The following is a 19,923-nucleotide window of genomic DNA, read 5'->3' as shown; positions in this document are numbered from 1 at the left end:
ACCACTGTTCAGAAAAGGATGTAGGATAAAGGCATGTAACTATAGACCAGTTAGTTTAACATCCGTAGTTGGGGAAAATGCTGAAGCTATCATTAAAGAAGAAATAAGCATCCGGAAAGAAATAGATCCATCAGGCAGACGCAGCATAGATTCAGCAAAGGCTGGTCCTGTTTGACAAATTTACTGGAGTTCTTTGAAGATACAATGAGCGCAGTGGATAGAGGGGAACAGATGGACATTATTTACTTGGATTTCCAGAAGGTGATCGATAAGGTGCCACATAAAAGGCTTATACATAAGATAAGGCTGCATAGAGTTAGGGGTGATGTATTAGCGTGAATAGAGGATTAGTTAACCAATAGAAAGCAGAAAGTTGGGATACATGAGTGTTTCTCTGGTTGGCAATCGGTGGTGAGTGGTTTGCCGCAGGGATTGGTGCTAGGCCTGCAACTGTTCATGATATACTTTAATGATCTGGAAGAGGGGACTGAGTATAGTGTATCTAAGTTTGCTGATGACACTAAATTGAGGTGAAAAACAAATTGTGCGGAGGATATGGAGAGTCTGCAGAGAGATATAGATAGGTTAAGTGAGTGGGCAAGGATCTGGCAGATAGAGTATGATGTTGGTAAATGCGAGGTCATCCACTTTGGGAGCAAAATGGAAGATCAGATTATTATTTAAATAATAAAAGATTTCAGCCTGCTGCTGTGCAGAGGGACTTGGGAATGCTTGTGCATGATTCGCAAAAAGTTGGTTTGCTGGTGCAGCAGGCTATCAAGAAGGCAAGTAGAATGTTGGCCCTCACTGCTAGAGGAATTGAATTTAAGAGCATGAAGGTTGTGCTTTAACTGTATAGGGTACTGGTGAGGCCGCATCTGGAGTACTGTGTGCAGTTCTGGTCTCCTTACTTGGGGAAGGATATACTGGCTTTGGAGCAAGTGCAGAGGAGGTTCACCAGGTTGATTCCAGAGATGAGGGGGGTTAGACTATGAGGAGAGATTGAGTTGCCTAAGAACTGTACTCACTGGAATTCAGAAGGATGAGAGGAGATCTTATAGAAACATATAAAATTATGAAAGGGATAGATAAGATAGGGGCAGGAATGTTGTTTCCACTGGTAGGTAAGACTAGAACTTGGAGACATAGCCTCAAGATTCGGGAGAATAAATTTAGTAAGGAGATGAGGAGAATCTGCTTTTTCCAGAGAGTGGCAAATCTATGGAATTATCTGTCCAATGAAGCAGTGGAGGCTATTTAACACAAGGTTTGATAGATTTTTGCATAGTAGGGGAATTAAGGGTTATGGGGAAAATGCAGGTAGGTGGAGAGGAGTCCATGGTCAGATCAACCATGACCTTATTGAATGACAGAGTAGGCTCGATGAGCCAGATGGCCTATTCCTGCTTCTGGTTCTTATGAAAGGGTTTAAGGAGCCAGTGTAGAGTACCCCTCTGGCCATCCCCCCATAACAACAGATATACCACTTCAGGTGGTGTTGGGGAGGTGACCTAGCAGAGGAAAGTTACAGCAGTCAGATCTCTGGCATTGAGTCTGACTCTGTGACTCAGAAGGGGAGGGGGAGAGGAGGCAAGCTGAGATGATAGAGGATTTGTTAGTTGGGGAACAGAAAGGAGGTTCTGTGCACGAAAATGAGATTCCTGGTTGGGAGTTGCGTCCCAGGTGCCAGGATCCAGGACATCTCAGATCGAGTCCTCAACATTCTTCAGTGGGAGGGTGAACAGCCAGAGGTCATGGTCCCTGTAGGTACTAATGACTTAAGGAGGAAGAGTGACAGTGTTCTGCAAAGGGAACTATGTGCTAAGTTAAAAGGTAGGACCTCCAGGTTTGTGATCTCACAATTGCTACCCATGCTACATACTAGTGAGGCCAGATATAGGAAGATTATACAGTTTAACATGCAGCTGAGGAGTTGATGTGGGGGTGGGGGTGGGAATAACCTCTTAATGGTCTTTAAGAGGCCCAACATTACTTCCTTTACCTCAGAATGCCCTAGCATATCAATATGCTCAGCAATGATCTCCTTCTCCTGCATAAAGTATTCATTAAGGACTTCATCATCAACATCTTTCACATCCAAACAAATGTTCTCCCTCTCTTCCCCCCCCCACCCCAATTTTATCCTTGAATGGTTCTACCTCTCCTGAGTTATCCTCTTGCTCTTGATGTATGTATAGAATCCATTGGGATTCTCTTTTATTTACTTGCCAAGGACTTTTTATGGCCCAGCCTGGCGTTCCTAATTCCATTCTTGAGATCTTTTTTGACGACTTTATAATCATCAAGGGCTCTGTTTGATTCTAGCTTTCTAAGCTCTTCATACTTATTCTTTATCTTCTTGACTAAATTCATCACCTCTCTCGACATCCAAAATTCTGTTACTTTGCCATCCTTGTCCTTCCTTCTGACTAGTACATACCTGTTCTGTACTTGGTGCAATTGGTCTCCACACCCTCCACATGCTGGATGTGGAATTGCCCAAAAGCAGCTGTTCCCAATCAACTTTCCCTAGTTCCTGCCTAATGCTCTTGTAATTTGCCCTGCTCCAATTGAATACTTTCCTGCAAGATCCATAATTATCCTTACCTATAGCTACAGTATCTTAAAACTTGAGGAATCATGGTCACTGTTCCCTAACTGATCAGCTGCTGAAAGATCAGTCACCTCACCAGGCTAATTAATCAACACCAGGTCTCATACAGCTCCTCTTCTTGTTGGACTATCTACATATTGATTACGAAACCTTCCTGGATGCATCTAACAAATTCTGTGCCATCTAATCCTCTTGCATTAAGAAGATCCCAGTTTATAAGGAAAGTTGAAATTGCCCATGACAATAACCCTAGTGTTTTCACACCTTTCCTTAATCTGTCTGCGTATCTGTTCCTTGGTGTTCCAGTGATGGGATTGTACAACAGAGCCCCCTAAAATCAGAGTGGTTGCACCCTTCCTACTTTTGGGTTCTAACCACATCGACTCAGTGGGTGAGTACTACATTATGTACCCTCTGAGTGCTACTGTGATCTTGTCTCTGTAATAGTGAAACTCCCCCCACCTCTTTCATCTCCCTCTCTCTTTTCTTGAAGATTGAAACCCTGGGACATTAAGAACCAATTTGTGGCCTTCTCTCAACCAAGGCTACGTCCACACTAGACCGGATAAGTCTGTAACAGAAGCTTTTTCTCTTCGTTTTGACCCACCGTCCACACTGAAACAACATTTTCCTCCCCTGAAAACGGAGCTTTTCTAAAACGCTCTTCGAGTGTTCAAATCTGAAAATGCTGGTTGGGCATTGTAGCGTGTACGGGGTAACCGGAGGTTTTAAAAAACCTGTCATCCCTTTCATCGGTGAAGAGACTATGGCTGTAGGAAATGTTTCCAGGGTGACCCCTCTGTGGGAGTGGGAAAGATGTTGGTGGGGCCACCCGGGGGTCTGTGTAGCTATTGTAGTGGCTGTGAGGCTGGTATTGTGGGGGTGAAAAGTACTGGGGGGAGCCATCATATTCCTCATCATTGCAAATCCCTCTGCAACAGAGTTAGTCAGTTTTTCAATGTTTGTCGTCAGCTGGGTCATACTGTCCGTGAACTCCCTGTTGGTTGCCTCCATACGCTGCAGTATTTGTTATTTTAGTTTTAAGTCCTCCTGCGCGACAGCCAACAGCTGTCCGTTGTTTGGCAATTTCCTTTTAAGTTTTTCTCATCTGTAACTGGACAAATGCACACCAAGTATACAGTTTCCTCTTCGCTTGTTTTCTGTAGATGTGTCCTGCGCATGCCCAGTAGGAGGAGATTCGCCCAAATACCCTTTTAATGTGGACGGAGGTATTTTCAAAAATGCCTGGTATGGACGCCTATCGTTTTACACGAAACCGGCGTTTTCAAAATTATCCGGTCTAGTGTGGATGTAGCCCAAGTCTCTGTAATGGCTACAACATCATAGTTCCATGTACTGATCCATGCTCTAAAGTTCATCACCTTTACCCATGTTACTCCTAGCATTAAAATACACACTCTTCAAACTGTCTCCGTCTGATCAGATCTGTTACTTCGTTCTTGCCAGTTTTTACTGGCCCTGGCATCAACCTTTATCTCCATCCCTCCACTGTCTAACCTGATTCTAGATTCCCATCCCCTTGACAAACTAATTTAAACTCGTATAGCATTAGTGAACCTCCTGGTCAGGATATTGGTTCCCCTCCAGTTTAGCTGCTATTGCTCCCTCTTGTACAGGTTACACTTACCCACTACACCAGTTGCTCAGACAGTCACTCATCTATACTATCATACAATTCCTGCTCTTGCTACCACATGGCACTGTGAGTAATCCAGATATTAGTATCTTGGAGGTCCTGTTCTCCAGCCTCTTCCCCAACTCCCTGTACTCACTGCACTGGATCTCTTCACCCTTTCTACTAATGTCATGGTGCCAATGTGCACCATGACCTCTGGCTGCTCACCTTCCCTCTTGAGAATATTCAGCATTGGCTCCGAGACATTCTGGACCCTAGCACATGAGAAATAACGCACCATCCTGGTGTCTCTTTCGCACCCACAGAATCTCCTGTCCGTCTCCTTAACTATTGATTCTCCTACCATTATTGCTCTGCCTGATTTTACTTATCCCTGCCGAGCTTCAGAGCCAGCCACAGTGCCTCTGGCCTGGCTGCAGCTGCTGTGCCCTGATAGGCCATCCACTCTCCATGATCCCACTCCACAGACAAGTTGCGGTACCCATGCTCATGTTTTTTTTTGGACGGGGGGGGGTAGTTTTAAATTGTAAGGTATTTTGATAGGAGGGATTCTCACGGCCTTTGCCATAGCTGTTGTAAAGATGTACCGAAATGTACCAATTGCCCATTCACTGATGAGCATTCAAGGCACATTCTCAAGAAACCTATATTTTGATCCAAATTCTGATTACGATCCAAAAGTTCTATGAGAAAATTAGACCAGTATGGCATCCAGAAATCTTCTACATTAATCCAACAGAATTGTGCACTGCTGTAGTTTGGACTGTTTATTTCAACAATCCAAATCAGTGATCATTCTTTTAATTAAGTTCTGATATTAGATTAATTAAGTCTTGGAGAGTATTGAATCTTGAAGGTGCACTGCTTTATTCATCAGTACTGGCAGAAATCCAATTGCATAGTTAACATCTGTCAACACTGATGATGGCAGCTGTTTTTCCAAGTAAGTGATATTATTCAAATTCAGCAAATTTAAATTTGGTAGACTGAATTGAATATCTCAACTGATTCTTTTTTTGGTATGTTAAAGTTCATTTGTACTTGTCCTAGTTCCTGTACTTCAGCTGAATAGCTAGTTCTGCCAGTACTCCAAGCCCATAATAGTCAATATCACTTAGTTCCACTGGCCTGGCTGCAGCTGCTGTGCCCTGATAAGCCATCCACTCTCCGTGATCCCACTCCACAGACAAGTTGTGGTACCCATGCTCATGTTTTTTTTTTGGGGGTGGGGTAGTGTCTCTGACATCAATTACTATGAGGTGCTTCGAGCGATTGGTTATGGCACATATCAACCACAGCCTACCGGTCAACCTCGACGCTTTGCAATTCGCCTACCAGAGCATCAGGTCAATGGCAGAAGCCTTCTCTTTGGCCCTACATTCCTCCTTAAAACATCTGGAGAATAATGACGCATACGTAAGGCTCCTTTTCATTGACTACAGCTCTGCCTTTAATACCATCATTCCAAATAAACTGATTCCTAAGCTCCGGAACCTGGGCCTTAGCACTCAGATCTGCAGCTGGATCTTCAACTTCCTCACAGACAGGATCCAGGCTGTGAAAATAGGGGACAAGCTCTCCACTACACTCACTCTGAGCACCGGTGCCCCACAAGGCTGTGTACTCAGCCCCCTGCTGTACTCACTGTACACCCATGATTGTGTAGCCAAGTTTCCATCGAACTCAATATATAAGTTTGCTCATGACACAACAATTGTAGGCCGTATCTCGGGTAATGATGAGTTTGAGTACAGAGAGGAAATTAAGAACCTGGTGGCATAGTGCGAAGACAATAACCTATCCCTCAACGTCAGCAAGATGAAGGAATTGGTTGTTGACTTCAGAAGGAGTAGCGGACCGCACGACCCAATTTACATTGGTGATGCGCAAGTGGAACAGTTCAAAAGCTTTAAGTTCCTCGGGGTCAATATCACAAATGACCTGACTTGGTCCCTGCCAAGAAGGCCCACCAGTGCCTTTACTTCCTGAGAAAACTAAAGAAATTTGGCCTGTCCCCTAAAACCCTCACTAATTTTTATAGCTGCACCGTAGAAAGCATTCTTCTAGGGTGCATCACAACCTGGTATGGAAGTTATCCTGTCCAAAACCGAAAGAAGCTGCAGAAGATCGGGAACACGGCGCAGCACATGACATAAACCAATCTTCCGTCCGTGGACTCACTTTACACCGCACGCTGTCGGAGCAGTGCTGCCAGGATCATCAAGGACACGACCCACCCAGCCAACAGACTTTTCGTCCCTCTTCCCTCCAGGAGAAGGCTCAGGAGCTTGAAGACTCGTACGGCCAGATTTGGGAACAGCTTCTTTCCAATTGTGATAAGACTGCTGAACAGATCCTGACCCGTATCTGGGCCATACCCTCCAAATATCTGGACATGCCTCTTGGTTTTTTTGCACTACCTTACTTTCCATTTTTTTATTTTCTATTTATGATTTATGATTTAAATTTTTAATGTTTACTATCAATTTGTAATCCAGGGAGCGGGAAGTGCAGAATCAAATATCGCTGTGATGACTGTACGTTCTAGTATCAATTGATTGGTGACAATAAAGTATGTCAGGTTTCAGTACCTTTTTTGAGCTGGTCACCATTCTTAGCTGGCCAATAACAGAAAAAATTGACCACTTGCTGACTGAACTGTCAGCACAGAAAGTTATTCCATTTGGTCTGCATTTAAAATAGCAACTTGATAATTCTGTGAATCCCAAAAATGGGCTTGTTAAAATTAGTATCCTTTGTCAAGTTACAATGTGTAAAATACATGGGGAATATAGGAGAGGCTTTCAAACCTACTATGTCATTCAATGTATTCACGGCTTATACTCTATTTGGTCTACAACCAAATTTCCCTCTTTTCCCATACTCCTTAATGTATTCTGCATCTCGAAATCATTCTAACCCTAATTCCATCTTGCTGCTTTTCCTTATGTTTCTACCTACCACCTGTCAGCCACTGTCTCCCAACTCCATACATCATCCCCTCCCCATCACCACTAAACTTGGCTTCATCTACCCATCATCCTCCTTATCAATTGGTTCCATCTGTCACCTTCCAGCCACTGCTTCATCAATCCCATTCAGCTCCTTATGCAAGCTATCTCACTCAGAGTGCAGGGTGCCAACTTTCAAATGTTCACTATTCCTTTAGTTCCACAGATGTTGCTTCATGCATGGAGTTCCTCCAAAAATTTAGGGTTTTTTGCTCCAGGTTGTAGCATTTCCAGTCCATTGTGTCCCTGTTCTACACATACTACTTGTTTCTCTGTTCATACATTGTTTTCAGAATTATGCCCTCTAGTTTATATTGCCTTTCATACTTGACAATATGTATTGCTTTCTTGAATGCAGATGCTAGATATCACATTGATGTCAGTAGCCTCAAGATTCCTGGTGGAACATAGAAACAGAGAAACATAGAAAACCTACAGCACAATACAGGCCCTTTGGCCCACAAAGCTGTGCCAAACATGTCCTTACCTTAGAAATTACCTGGGGTTTGTTATATACCCCTAGGGTTCATTTTTTCTGTGGACTGTCACTTTAAGAAGCCAAGAGAATGAGACTGACTTGGATTTCTACTGATGACAAAATTGCTTGGTTACTATGGTGAGAGAGGTGGAGTTATTTGATGGACAATGAATGTTTATGGTTTCTCATGGCTTGTTTTGAATAAGCAAGGTCAGGTGATCCTGTTACAGACACACACAGAGACACACATGGTCAGAGTCAAGATGGTTTCAATCAATGAAAGACACCAGTGAGTGGAGTCGCTGATTTAAACTTTAAGTAGCCTAAAAGGGGTGAGTTGAGATCGATCCAGAGTATTAATAAATGACTCTCATAAGTGCTACAACTGGAAGAAGTTTGCAGAGAGGAGGGGAGAGGAAGGTTTGAAATAGAAGAAACCTAGTGACAAAGAGGTCACTGTTTGGACTGTCTCCTAGTAGCCCGTAAAGATGAATTTTATTCCATTTGAATACGAAAGCGTGATTGTCACATCGTTAATCCACAGGAGTGGGTTCTCTGGTGAGGGGAGACCTTTTTGAATACCATGTCTACGTTTACCCTTTGTCTGGGGGTGGTATTTCACTGGAAGATGGTAATCCTGTGGCAAATCACTGTTGGAGTTATTTCGTATGTCATGGAACTGGATAAGTGGCTATCATGTTGTGTGGTTGGGGTAACCTTGTGGAATCTACTGGTGTGTCTACCCTTGCCTGGGTAGTAGTTTTCCCTGGAAAAGGGTCCCCTTTGTGATAAGCTACTGTTGGTGATAATCCATGCGTGGATTCGGTTTAAGAATCCTGTGGCCACCACTTTGGGATGTCCCGTAGCTGAATGTGGGTGTGATACCACTTGTGTTGAAAGGATATTCATTGAAGATCACTGTTGGTGATACTTCATGTGTGGAGTGGAACAACTTCTGAGATAAAACCTACAGCTATTGTTATTTTGAATTGTTGTCATGAAATCTGTAGAATATCGATGTAATTGCCTTCTCACAACATTCGCCTTTGATTACAAATATCTCACATTAATTAACCTGAGGATTGAACTGAACTTTCGTGCATACCATCCTAAGACTGTAGCTCTTGCCACCTGAGCTTGAATAAGTTTGGGAACTTTATCTATACACCTACATATGCATAACACTGCTAACTTTTGATCACCTGGTTAAGTTACTATATTTAGTAGTTGCTAATAAAGATAGTGGATTTTAACATCAAAAACAGACTCCAGGTGTGTTCTATTGCTGCTGATACTTTTACAGTGTTGCGTGCATGTAACCGGTACTTTCCCCAGAGTTGCGTGTACATAATAGTGACTCATAGCCCTCTATATTTCTAAGCTCAATGTACCTATCCAGGAGTCTCTTAAAAGACTCTATCGTATCCACCTCCACCACCAATGGCGACAGCCCATTCCACGCACTCACCACTCTCTGCACTTGTAAAAAAAAAACAACTTGCCTCGACATCTCTTCTGTACCTACTTCCAAGCGTCTTAAAACTGTGCCATCTCATGCTAGCCATTTCATCCCTGGGAAAAAGCCTCTAACTATCCACACGATCAATGCCTGTCATTATCTTGTACACCTCTATCAGGTCATCTTTCATCCTCTGTCGCTCCAAGGAGAAAAGGCCAAGTTCACTCAACCTATTCTCATAAGGCATGCTCCCAAATCCGGGCAACATCCTTGTAAATCTCCTCTGCACCCTTTCTGTGGTTTCCACATCCTTCCTGTAGTGAGGCGACCAGAACTGTGCACAGTACTCCAAGTGGAGTCTGACCAGGGTCCTATATAGCTGCAGCAATACCTCTCAGCTCCTAAAGGCTCAATCCCACAATTGATGAAGGCCAACGCACGTATGCCTTCTTAACAACACTGTCAGCCTGCAGAGCAGCTTTGAGTGTCATAGTCATAGTCATACTTTATTGATCCCGGGGGAAATCGGTTTTTGTTACAGTTGCACCATAAATAATAAATAATAATAACACCATAAATAGTTGAATAGTAATGTATAAATTATGCCAGGAAATAGGTCCAGGACCAGCCTATTGGCTCAGGGTGTCTGACCCTCCAAGGGAGGAGTTGTGAAGTTTGATGGCCACAGGCAGGAATGACTTCCTATGTCGCTCTGTGCTGCATCTCGGTGGAATGAGTCTCTGGCTGAATGTACTCCTGTGCCCAACCAGTACATTATGTAGTGGATGGGAGACATTGACCAAGATGCCATGCAACTTAGACAGCATCCTCTTTTCAGACACCACCGTCAGAGAGTCCAGTTCCATCCCTACAATGTCACTGGCCTTACGAATGAGTTTGTTGATTCTGTTGGTGTCTGCTACCCTCAGCCTGCTGCCCCAGCACACAACAGCAAACATGATAGCACTGGCCACCACAGACTCGTAGAACATCCTCAGCATTGTCCGGCAGATGTTAAAGGACCTCGGTCTCCTCAGGAAAAGCTTATAATTTCATCCTCACATTTCTTGTGTTATATATGAGGTGCAATAAAAATGCTATTTAGAAATTGTTATTTTTCAATAGTCTTCAAAAAAATTGTATTAATCGTTTTTGAACAGCTTTTATAAAATTCTTCATTTATTTCAATCTCTGTTATACTTAATAGTGAAATAAATATATGCAAATATACAACAGGACTCATAGTTATTCTTTTAATCCATAATTATTATTACTAATTCATTAATCAATGATTATCTCTGCTCAAAATTACCATGTCATGCGAGATAATTTTTTTGATATCACAAATTTGGACACATGGTCTCAGAAAGGTTCACCACATCTGCTTCCAATTATCTACCTTGTCTATTCCCTTCATAATTTTGTATGCGTCTGTCAGGTCCTCTTCAGCCTCCTTCACTCCAAGGAAAACAAAACCAGCCTATCCTCTCCCTTCTGACACTGAAACACTTCATTCCAAGTAACATTCAAGGGAATGTCCTCTGCATTATACAATGTGAGTTGTATATGTATTACACTTCAAAATCACTGATTCGGCAGTCTTTGATGTACAGATTTTTCCTCCTTGTGTGTAGTTTGGACCTTTTTATCTTTCACGGAAGTAAAGCCTGCTGTTTATAACCATGTACTTTGCAGAAGCATCTTTGAGGTATTAAAGGCAAACTGGGTTTTGACTTTAGTAATTAAGTATGCGGCTATAAATTACTATTCTTTATTTATAAACCAGTAGATTATCTTTTCATCACTATTATTTGGCTATCATAAATGTTGTGTCATAATAGGAAGACAGAATATTTCATTGACTGGAAGCCTCCTAGGAATATCCTGAGGTTGTAAGTGACTTTTTAAAAGAAATATCATCACTTCCTGTTGCAGCCAAACCTCAGCTCATTAGAAATTTTCTTATTCTTCTAGACACTTCAGACCCAGAAGACATTGCAGAATAGATGTTGTTATACAGATAAAGGGATAAAATGCCTTCAGAATGGAAAAAATATTTCCTCTGTGAATATGCATTGCATTGATTCTTATTTTGAACTTAGAAATGGTTACTGCTATGACACTACATCACAGCTAAAGGCATTTACTCAGCCTGTTCAAGCTATAAAGGTAAGGGGCCACAGATGTACGCTGGATTGATTTGTTTTTTCAAATTTTGCATGACTGCATTTCCATTTTGTTTTGAAAATTTAACAACACTTTCTGTTCTTTAGATTAGTGGATACTTGAACCTGATTGCTAATGGTATTGATAACTTCACACATGGCCTGGCAGTGGCTGGCAGCTTTCTTGTTAGCAGAAAGGTTAGTAAGTAGAAAAAGTTAATTTGCCAAGGGTAATCTGCAACATAAGACCTTAGTTCCTACCTATAGGTTTGCTCCTAGGAGTGAATCAATGTAATTGTTGTTCTGGTCACATTATAGAATTTGAAGAGTGCTGAATTCGTCTTGCTGCTTAATTATTAACTTTGGCCTGGTCAGAAAAACTGCAAACTAAACTTAATCTCTCAAATTCCTCTTTCAGAATACAACAACAAAATATTTTCAATTCTTTTTGGAAGCAATGTTGATTCGAGACACATATGCATTCAGTCAGACAACTGCATGCTACATCAGTCAGACACTCATAGACCTAGACTAAAGCTGGGTAATAAGTTAGGATGAAATAGTATTAAATAATACCTACGACTTGGTCTCATAGCCAATAATATCTGTCATTGAAAGTGGGCATGCAGGTACAGCAGGCGGTGAAAAAGGCGAATGGTATGCTGGCATTCATAGCAAGAGGATTCGAGTACAGGAGCAGGGAGGTACCACTGCAGTTGTACAAGGCCTTGGTGAGACCACACCTGGAGTATTGTGTGCACTTTTGGTCCCCTAATCTGAGGAAAGACATCCTTGCCATAGAGGGAGTACAAAGAAGGTTCACCAGATTGATTCCTGGGATGGCAGGACTTTCATATGATGAAAGGCTAGGTCGACTACGCTTATACTCATTGGAATTTAGAAGATTGAGGGGGGATCTTATCGAAACGTATAAAATCCTAAAGGGATTGGACAGGCTAGATGCAGGAAGATTGTTCCCGTTGTTGGGGAAGTCCAGAACGAGGGGTCACAGTTTGAGGATAAAGGGGAAGCCTTTTAGGACCGAGATTAGGAAAAACTTCTTCACACACAGAGTGGTGAATCTGTGGAATTCTCTGCCCCAGGAAACAGTTGAGACCAGTTCATTGGCTATATTTAAGAGGGAGTTGGACATGGCCCTTGTGGCTAAAGGGATCGGGGTTATGGAGGGAAGGTTGGTACAGGGTTCTGAGTTGGATGATCAGCCATGATCATACTGAATGGTGGTGCAGGCTCGAAGGGCCGAATGGCCTACTCCTGCACCTATTTTCTTTGTTTCTATGTTTCTGTATTCGAGCCACGGAGACATATATAGAAACAAGCCATTCGGCTTTTAGTCTGCCCCAATCATCAACCACCCATTCATACCAATTGCATTTTTTCAACTCTTCCTCTCTCCCCCTCCCACCATATTATCATTAACTCTTTTACCCTTCCCCATTTCTACCACTCACTTAAGCACTAGGGGCATTTTACATTGACCAATTATCCAACCAACTCGCATGTCTTTCGGATTTGAGAGGAATTCAAGGGAAACTCGCATGGCCACAAAGGAATGTGCTAACTTCATACAGTCAGCACCCAAAGGCAGAATTTTGAGATCAGGATTAACCCAGGTTGCAGTGAGGCAGTGGTTTTGCCACTGTGCTGCCAGGCATTTGCCCAATAATAACTCTTGATGGCACTCTCTTGTTTTGTCTTTGCTTCTCACAGATATTTATGCTGGTGAGACTTCTGGTACCCTAATTACCAGTATGATGAGATGGATTTTGTAGCCAGTAGTTGTTGGTCTCAAGTTGCATGTAGCAACTAAATTCCCACAAAATGTTCGGCTGTTACTGTCACTGAAGGTTTACTTTCAGGTAGAAGAAAACTTCCATTTTGGAAAAAACTTACCTGTACAGCTGTTAAGTTGCACAATATTTCAAAATCTGCAATCAATAATGCAAATAAATTGTCTGTGGGGAAGATCTGGGTAATGGATTAGCTTGCAAAAAGCTGGCGCTAGCTCAGAGGCAAGCTGCCTCCCATGCTATAATGACCTGCCGGCTCTCTATTCCACAATCCCTTGAGTGTGGTAAATCCAGAATTGCTTAAAGGCAGCTCTCTCAGAATCAGATTAGACCAGTGAGGCCTAAGTAAGGATCCAGACCCACTGCAATTCACCTATTGGCACAATAGTTCTGCAGCAGATGCAATCTTACTGGCTCGACACTCAGCCTGGGATCACCTAGACAGTAGCAATATTTACGTCAGGCTGATGTTTGTTGATTACAAGTCAGCGTTCAACAACATTGTATCCTCAGTACTAATCAACAAGCTTCAGAACCTGGGCCTCTTTACCTTCCACTGCAACTGGAGCCTCGACTTCTCCACTGGGAGACCACGGTCAGTGCAGACCAGAACTAATATCTCCTCTTCACTGACAATCAACATTGGTGCATCTTAAGAATACATGCTTAACACACTGCTCTACCCTTGACATCCACAACTGAAAGGCTAGGCACAGTTCAAATGACATGTATAAATTTGCCAATGACACAACTGTCGTTGGTAGAATTTCAGATGGTGATGAGGGGGTGTACAGGAATGAAATAGTTGAAAGCTGACAGACAGTAAAATTAAACCTGATTCTGATTTATACATTGACACAGCAGATTTGTTCTAGTAATGAAACTAGAGAAAGGTTGCCACAGCAATTAGCGCTGCTGCCATTCAGCTCCACAGGGCTGGTTCAGTCTTGGCCTCAAGTGTTCTTTGTACAGAGTCTGCATGTTCTTTCCCAAGATGACATGGGTTTCTTCTAATATCTGTACATTAATTGGCCGCCATAAAATATCTCTTGGTGTTGGTTAATGGTAGAAAAAGTCAGGGGTGAATTGTTGGACATATGAGAGAGAATAAGTTGCAAGGATACAGGACAATAAGGAAAAGGAGCAGGATTAATAGGGTTGATATATAATGAATTTGATACATTAAATAATAGCCATTTATTTTGTTATAAATGTAGACTATGCCTTTTAATGCTCTAGGCCCTGTCATGTGTACTGTACTTTGTATGCTGCTTTGTGTGAAACCAATTTCATCAAATCCAAATTCAAGCTATTGATATTTTTAAAGTGGTGGCAGAGACAAGTAATTAAATGGCTCTAACACAAACAGCTTCGTTTCACTGTTTCCTTCAGTGAGATCTGCAATAAGTTAGTCACGCATGATAACAACTGTTGTAGCAGTTATTAGTGGCATGATCTATCTAATTCACATTGTTTTGCTTACAACTGTCTATTAAGCCACTTGCAGTTTCGATATAAACTTATTCTATCTTACAGGTTGGGCTCACAACAACACTAGCTATTCTGCTTCATGAAGTCCCACATGAGGTGAGTAAATTTGTTCTTAATGTGAATAATTTATCTTTCCAACCTTTTTTCTTAATGTTTTCTCAGTTCAGTACATTGTCACCCTCCTTCTCACCCCATTCCTACAAAAATATATTCGAGGAAATGACACTCATCCTCGTAGCTCCCTCTGTGACCATCAATTTTCAATTGATGTGAGGAATTTTAGCTGTTCCACTCAGTGTCATTGGAAAGTGGGAGATGCTGATTGTAATGTACCATCTGTAACCCGTTTCAGTCACCCATATGTTAGAAGTAAATTCTAAGTACCCTTGTTATAATTGAATTGAATGTGCCAAAGTAAACTTATTCCAGCGAGCATTTCTCACGTTCTGTTGATGTGTCCGAAGATGAAATCCTGAGAGGAACAGTTTGGAGTTTAAAGGCAGCATTTAAATTCCCTGTTGTGAGAAATTCATATTTGTGAACTTGGTGTACTCATAACAATGTCTAACCCACAGGTCGGAGACTTTGCTATCCTGCTGAGGGCAGGATTTGATCGATGGAGTGCAGCTAAAATGCAGCTCACAACTGCATTTGGAGGAGTGTTGGGGGCCTGCTTTGCTCTCTGCGCAGAGTCTCCAGAAGGAGCAGGTAGAATTTTATCCATTTCACATCATTGTGGAATCTGATTGTGGGCCCGGAGAAAAGAAGTGTCTTGAACAAAAGTGATAATGGAATTTCAGCTGGGACCAGGAAGTTTTATCCTTAATGTTGAAAGGCAATCTAAGCACAATGTGGGCAAGAATGTTTTTAATTTCTTTCTCTTTCTGTGGTTTATCTGTGACTGCCAGTGCTTCGGTCTGGGATAATGGTAAGTGTATTAGTCATCCTTACTAAAGTGAGAGGGTTTGAAATAAGAGGGGCAAGTGCATTAGTAACATCAGTAGCAGAATTATCTTCTCTTGCTCTGAGGATCGGGGGTGTGGATGTAAATTTTACCTGTTACATTGGCGTCTTATAATTTACTTTAGACAATTACAACAGCTTTAATTTTCATCTCTTCCCCTCCCTTGTAGGCCATGCTTGTACGATTCAGATTCATATCAGTTTATTGTCATGTACAACAGAGTGCAATGATATTCCTTGGTCATGTAAAGTTCGTAAAGTAAACATGTACATGGTAATAATATATGCAGTTAATTGGGCTATCAGTTAATCGGAGCAGCCACTTATTTGGGTGAGTTATCAAACAAAAACTTATCAAGAAACTAGCCAGGATTCCCTTTGTATATTTTGGGACAGGGGACTGTTGCCGAACAGTTTCTAACTATTGCCAGTTGTGTGCATTTGTGTGGCTGTTAGACACTACAATGTGCTTCAAGCAATCAGTTTTTAAATGGCATCAGTTCAAAGATTCGTTTATTATCAAAGTATGTATGCAGTATACAATTCTGAGATTCTTCTCCAGATAACCTCAAAACAAAAACCATGGAAGTCAATTCAAAGAGAAACAGCAAGCCAGCCCACCCACCCCTGCGCAAAATAAGTACAGCAACATGATCATCAACTGCCAACCCCCCACCCGCATGAAGAACTAACAAAAATGCAACAAGAGCATCGACCCCCACCCCCTGAAATCCCCCTCTCCCTGCACAAAAAAAGAACCTGAGAAAGAACAGGCAAAAACACAGAATATAAAAACTATTTAAGACTTTGGATCTCGGCCTGAAACGTCGACTGCACCTCTTCCTAGAGATGCTGCCTGGCCTGCTGCGTTCACCAGCAACTTTGATGTGTGTTGCTAAGACTTTGGGGGGTGGGGGTGGGGGGGGACCATAGAGCAGATCTATTAACGCAGAAAACCTCAGTGACATCCTCCAACGTCTCAAAAGAGAGAGACCCAGAGGCCTATCATCTGAGCACAGCAAGAGGCCACACAGGCTCCCCTCTCCGGCAGCAAAGTGATCCCACCAGTGATCAGAAGGCAGGTAGTCGGTGCTCTCCCTCCTCATTCATCTTGATGTTTCAATCTCCCTCCTCGCTTTAATCAGTGAATTGGGGTTGATTGTCGGCTTGCACCATATCCCACAGCCCCCTCACCTTGAGGCTTGCGCATGTTACCTCCCAGAATCTCCTCAGAAACACCAATGTGCTGGATCAACCAAACGATCTCCAAACTGCAGATCGCAAGTGCCAACATTTCCAGATGTACAGTTTAGACAAAAAACAGACATAAGGTAAAAGAAGTGAAGTAAATAGTTTTGTGGTCAACCAAGTGAGTGTTGTACGCAGGTGCCATCTTGACCAGAAGTTGTGTGTATTTGTGTCTTAAAACGCTGTGATTTTTGTCACTGACAGTTGGTGAGCACAAGTAGTAAGACCATTCAGAACTGTTTTGCTCACTGCAGTTTCAAGCATTTCATGCTTAGAGGGGCCAGAACCAGCCAGGAGTGAAAATGAAATGATTTCACTACTTCCAACAAGTTAGGAACAATGAAGAAAGTGAAGGTATCGAAAATCATCTTGAAAGGTACAATGAAAATTAAGGTTTGGAAGATGCAATTGTCAAAACCATTGTATGAATTCAGTCCAATATCTGCTGAATTTGTTCATTTACGGTCAATCAAAAGAAAACAGCAGCATTCAATGGATGAATTCCTCCATCGATAAATATTTCACCAGCATATGCCGTGAAATTTGTTGTCTCTGCAGCAGCAGTACAATGCAATACATCAGATAGATATTTTATTGATCCTAAAAGAAATTATGGTGTCACAGTAGCATTACAAGTGCACAGATATAAATATTAGAAGAGATGTAGAAAGAATTAAAAAAAAGTTACCACAAACAAGAGGGGTTCATCACTTCCCTGGCTATAGGTTGTCTTATTGTGAAGCCTAATGGCCAAGGGTAAGGATGACCTCATGTAGCACTCTTTGGAGCAGCGCAGTTGTCTTAGTCTAATACTAAAAATGCTCCTCTGTTCTGCCAAGGTGGCATGCAGAGGGTGAGAAACATTGTCCAGAATTGCCAAGATTTTCTGTAGGGTCCTTTGTTCTACCATAGCCTCCAGTGTGTCCAGTTTGACTCCTATAACAGAGCCAGCCTTTCTAATCAGTTTATTGAGCCTGTTGACATCCTGTGTGTTGATCTCATTGCCCCAGCACACCACCACATAGGAGATTGTGCTGGCAACAACAGACTGGTAGAACGTGTGAAGGAGAGGCCTGCATACTCCAAAGGGTCTCAGTCTCCTCAGGAAGTAGAGGTGACCCTGGCTCTTCTTGTACACAGCTTCTGTGCTGATGCTCCTCTGAAGTTTGTTATCCAGGTGCACCCCCAGGTACTTGTTTTAAAAAGAAAACACCATGAATTGCACTAAATGTTTTGTGTATTTTTTTTCCATGGGTTCAATGTCCACTCAGAAATTGGATGGCAGAACGGATGAAGCTGTTCCTGAATTGTGTCTTCAGGCTTCTGTACCTCCTTCCTGATGATAGCAATGAGAACAAGGCAGACCTGGGTGATGAGGGTCCTTAATGATGGATGCCCTTTTTTTTGAGGCATCGCTTCTTGAAAATGGCTGGATACTACGTACGCCAATGTCCATTTTGGAGCTGACTAAGTTTCCAATCTGAAGCTTATTTTGATTCTGTGCAGTAGCCCCCCCCCCCACCATCCATACCAGACTATGATGCAGCCAGTTAGATTGCTCTCCACAGTACATCAGTAGAAATTTGTAAGTTTCTTTGGTGACATACCAAATCTCAAACTCTGAATGAAGTATAACCTTTGTAGTTACATCAATATGTTGGGTCCAGGGTAGATCCTCACAGATATTGACACTTGAAATTGCTCACTCTTTCTACTTCTGGTCCCTATGAGAACTGGTGTGTGTTCCCTCATCTGAGCCTTTTTGAAGTGCAGAATCAGTTCTTTGGTCTTACTGACACTGAATGCAAGGTTGTTGCTGCAACACCACTCAACTAGATGATCCTTCTAGACATCCTCTCTTCACCATCTGACATTCTGCCAACAATAGTTCCTTCCAGACATCCTGCCTTCACCATCTGAAATCCTGCCAACAATAGTTCCTTCCAGACATCCTCTCTTCACCATCTGAAATTCTGCCAACAATAGTTCCTTCTAGACATCCTCTCTTCACCATCTGAAATTCTGCCAACAATAGTTCCTTCTAGACATCCTCTCTTCACCATCTGAAATTCTGCCAGCAATAGTTGTATCATCCATGTTATTAAAAAAAAAAGGTTGGGAACCCCTGGTGGTATTTACAGTTATGATTCTGGAAGCTTCTCTTGGTACTGCATTATTTGAATAAGAGCTATCTTATTGGTCAACTCTTACCTATGGGAAGCAGCCTTCGGCCCCACCAAACTGGGTAGTTAAGTTTGTGTGGATGCTGTGTGATGTACCCCGCCCCGTAGTTAAGTTTGTGTGGATGCTGTGTGATGTACCCCGCCCCGCCAAATAAAAGACAATACACCATATACGATTAAATAATTACAATTTATCGATATTATTGGAACTATATAATTACTAGAGATAAAATATAAAACAAAAGTAAAAGGAGCCAAACTTATCAAAGTTCAACCTCTTTGTGCACAGTTGGTGCTCTAGTAATGGGGTTGGCTTTCCACCATTCGATCCCCTCTGACCACCTCGACCCACCGCCTGGGACCAACCACGGTGATCGACCAGACGCTCCACAGGAGTCTGTCTTCATCTCCTCTCCTCGCCGAAGACCCTGGACCTCGGACTCCAGCTCGGGGTCCACCCCTTTGGCCAACTCACAACATTGCATTCTCATTCTCTCATTCTTCCTCTCTCCCCCCCTCCCCCCCATCGCACCTTCTGCCCAAAAAACGCGCATCATAATAGCTTACAGACACACAAGAAAGAATAACATCTATCCCAATTGGTTAGCAACTGAATACAATTCCCTCTATAACCCAAACAAGCTGCTAGCGAGAGAACTTTCTCAGCAGTTCACATAACAAAGAAGCCATTTTGATTAGCCTATGCAGCAACATAAAAGAAGAAACCTCTTACACTCTCCCCCCACCAAATAAAGTCATGTCCTCATGACTTCTAAATAACTCGCCAACCATTCCTGCAGACACAAAAACCCAATCCAGGTACAATACAGTGACATTGCTCCC

At 42.4% G+C, this 19,923-nt stretch overlaps 1 protein-coding gene across 2 annotated transcripts in view; it reads left to right on the top strand.

Moving 5' to 3' along the window:
• Positions 1–19,923, top strand: part of slc39a13 (solute carrier family 39 member 13) — a 73,272-nt gene that overhangs the window by 34,742 nt on the left and 18,607 nt on the right. For both annotated transcript variants that reach the window (XM_063062261.1, XM_063062260.1), the window contains exons 5-8: positions 11,194–11,388; positions 11,493–11,582; positions 14,732–14,782; positions 15,262–15,394. In XM_063062261.1, coding sequence (XP_062918331.1) covers positions 11,194–11,388; positions 11,493–11,582; positions 14,732–14,782; positions 15,262–15,394 — 469 coding nt within the window. The remainder of the gene's footprint in view (positions 1–11,193; positions 11,389–11,492; positions 11,583–14,731; positions 14,783–15,261; positions 15,395–19,923) is intronic.

This window comes from Mobula hypostoma, chromosome 11, assembly GCF_963921235.1.
Source record: "Mobula hypostoma chromosome 11, sMobHyp1.1, whole genome shotgun sequence".
NCBI lineage: Eukaryota > Metazoa > Chordata > Chondrichthyes > Myliobatiformes > Myliobatidae > Mobula > Mobula hypostoma.
This window is presented reverse-complemented; position numbering and strand designations above follow the sequence as displayed.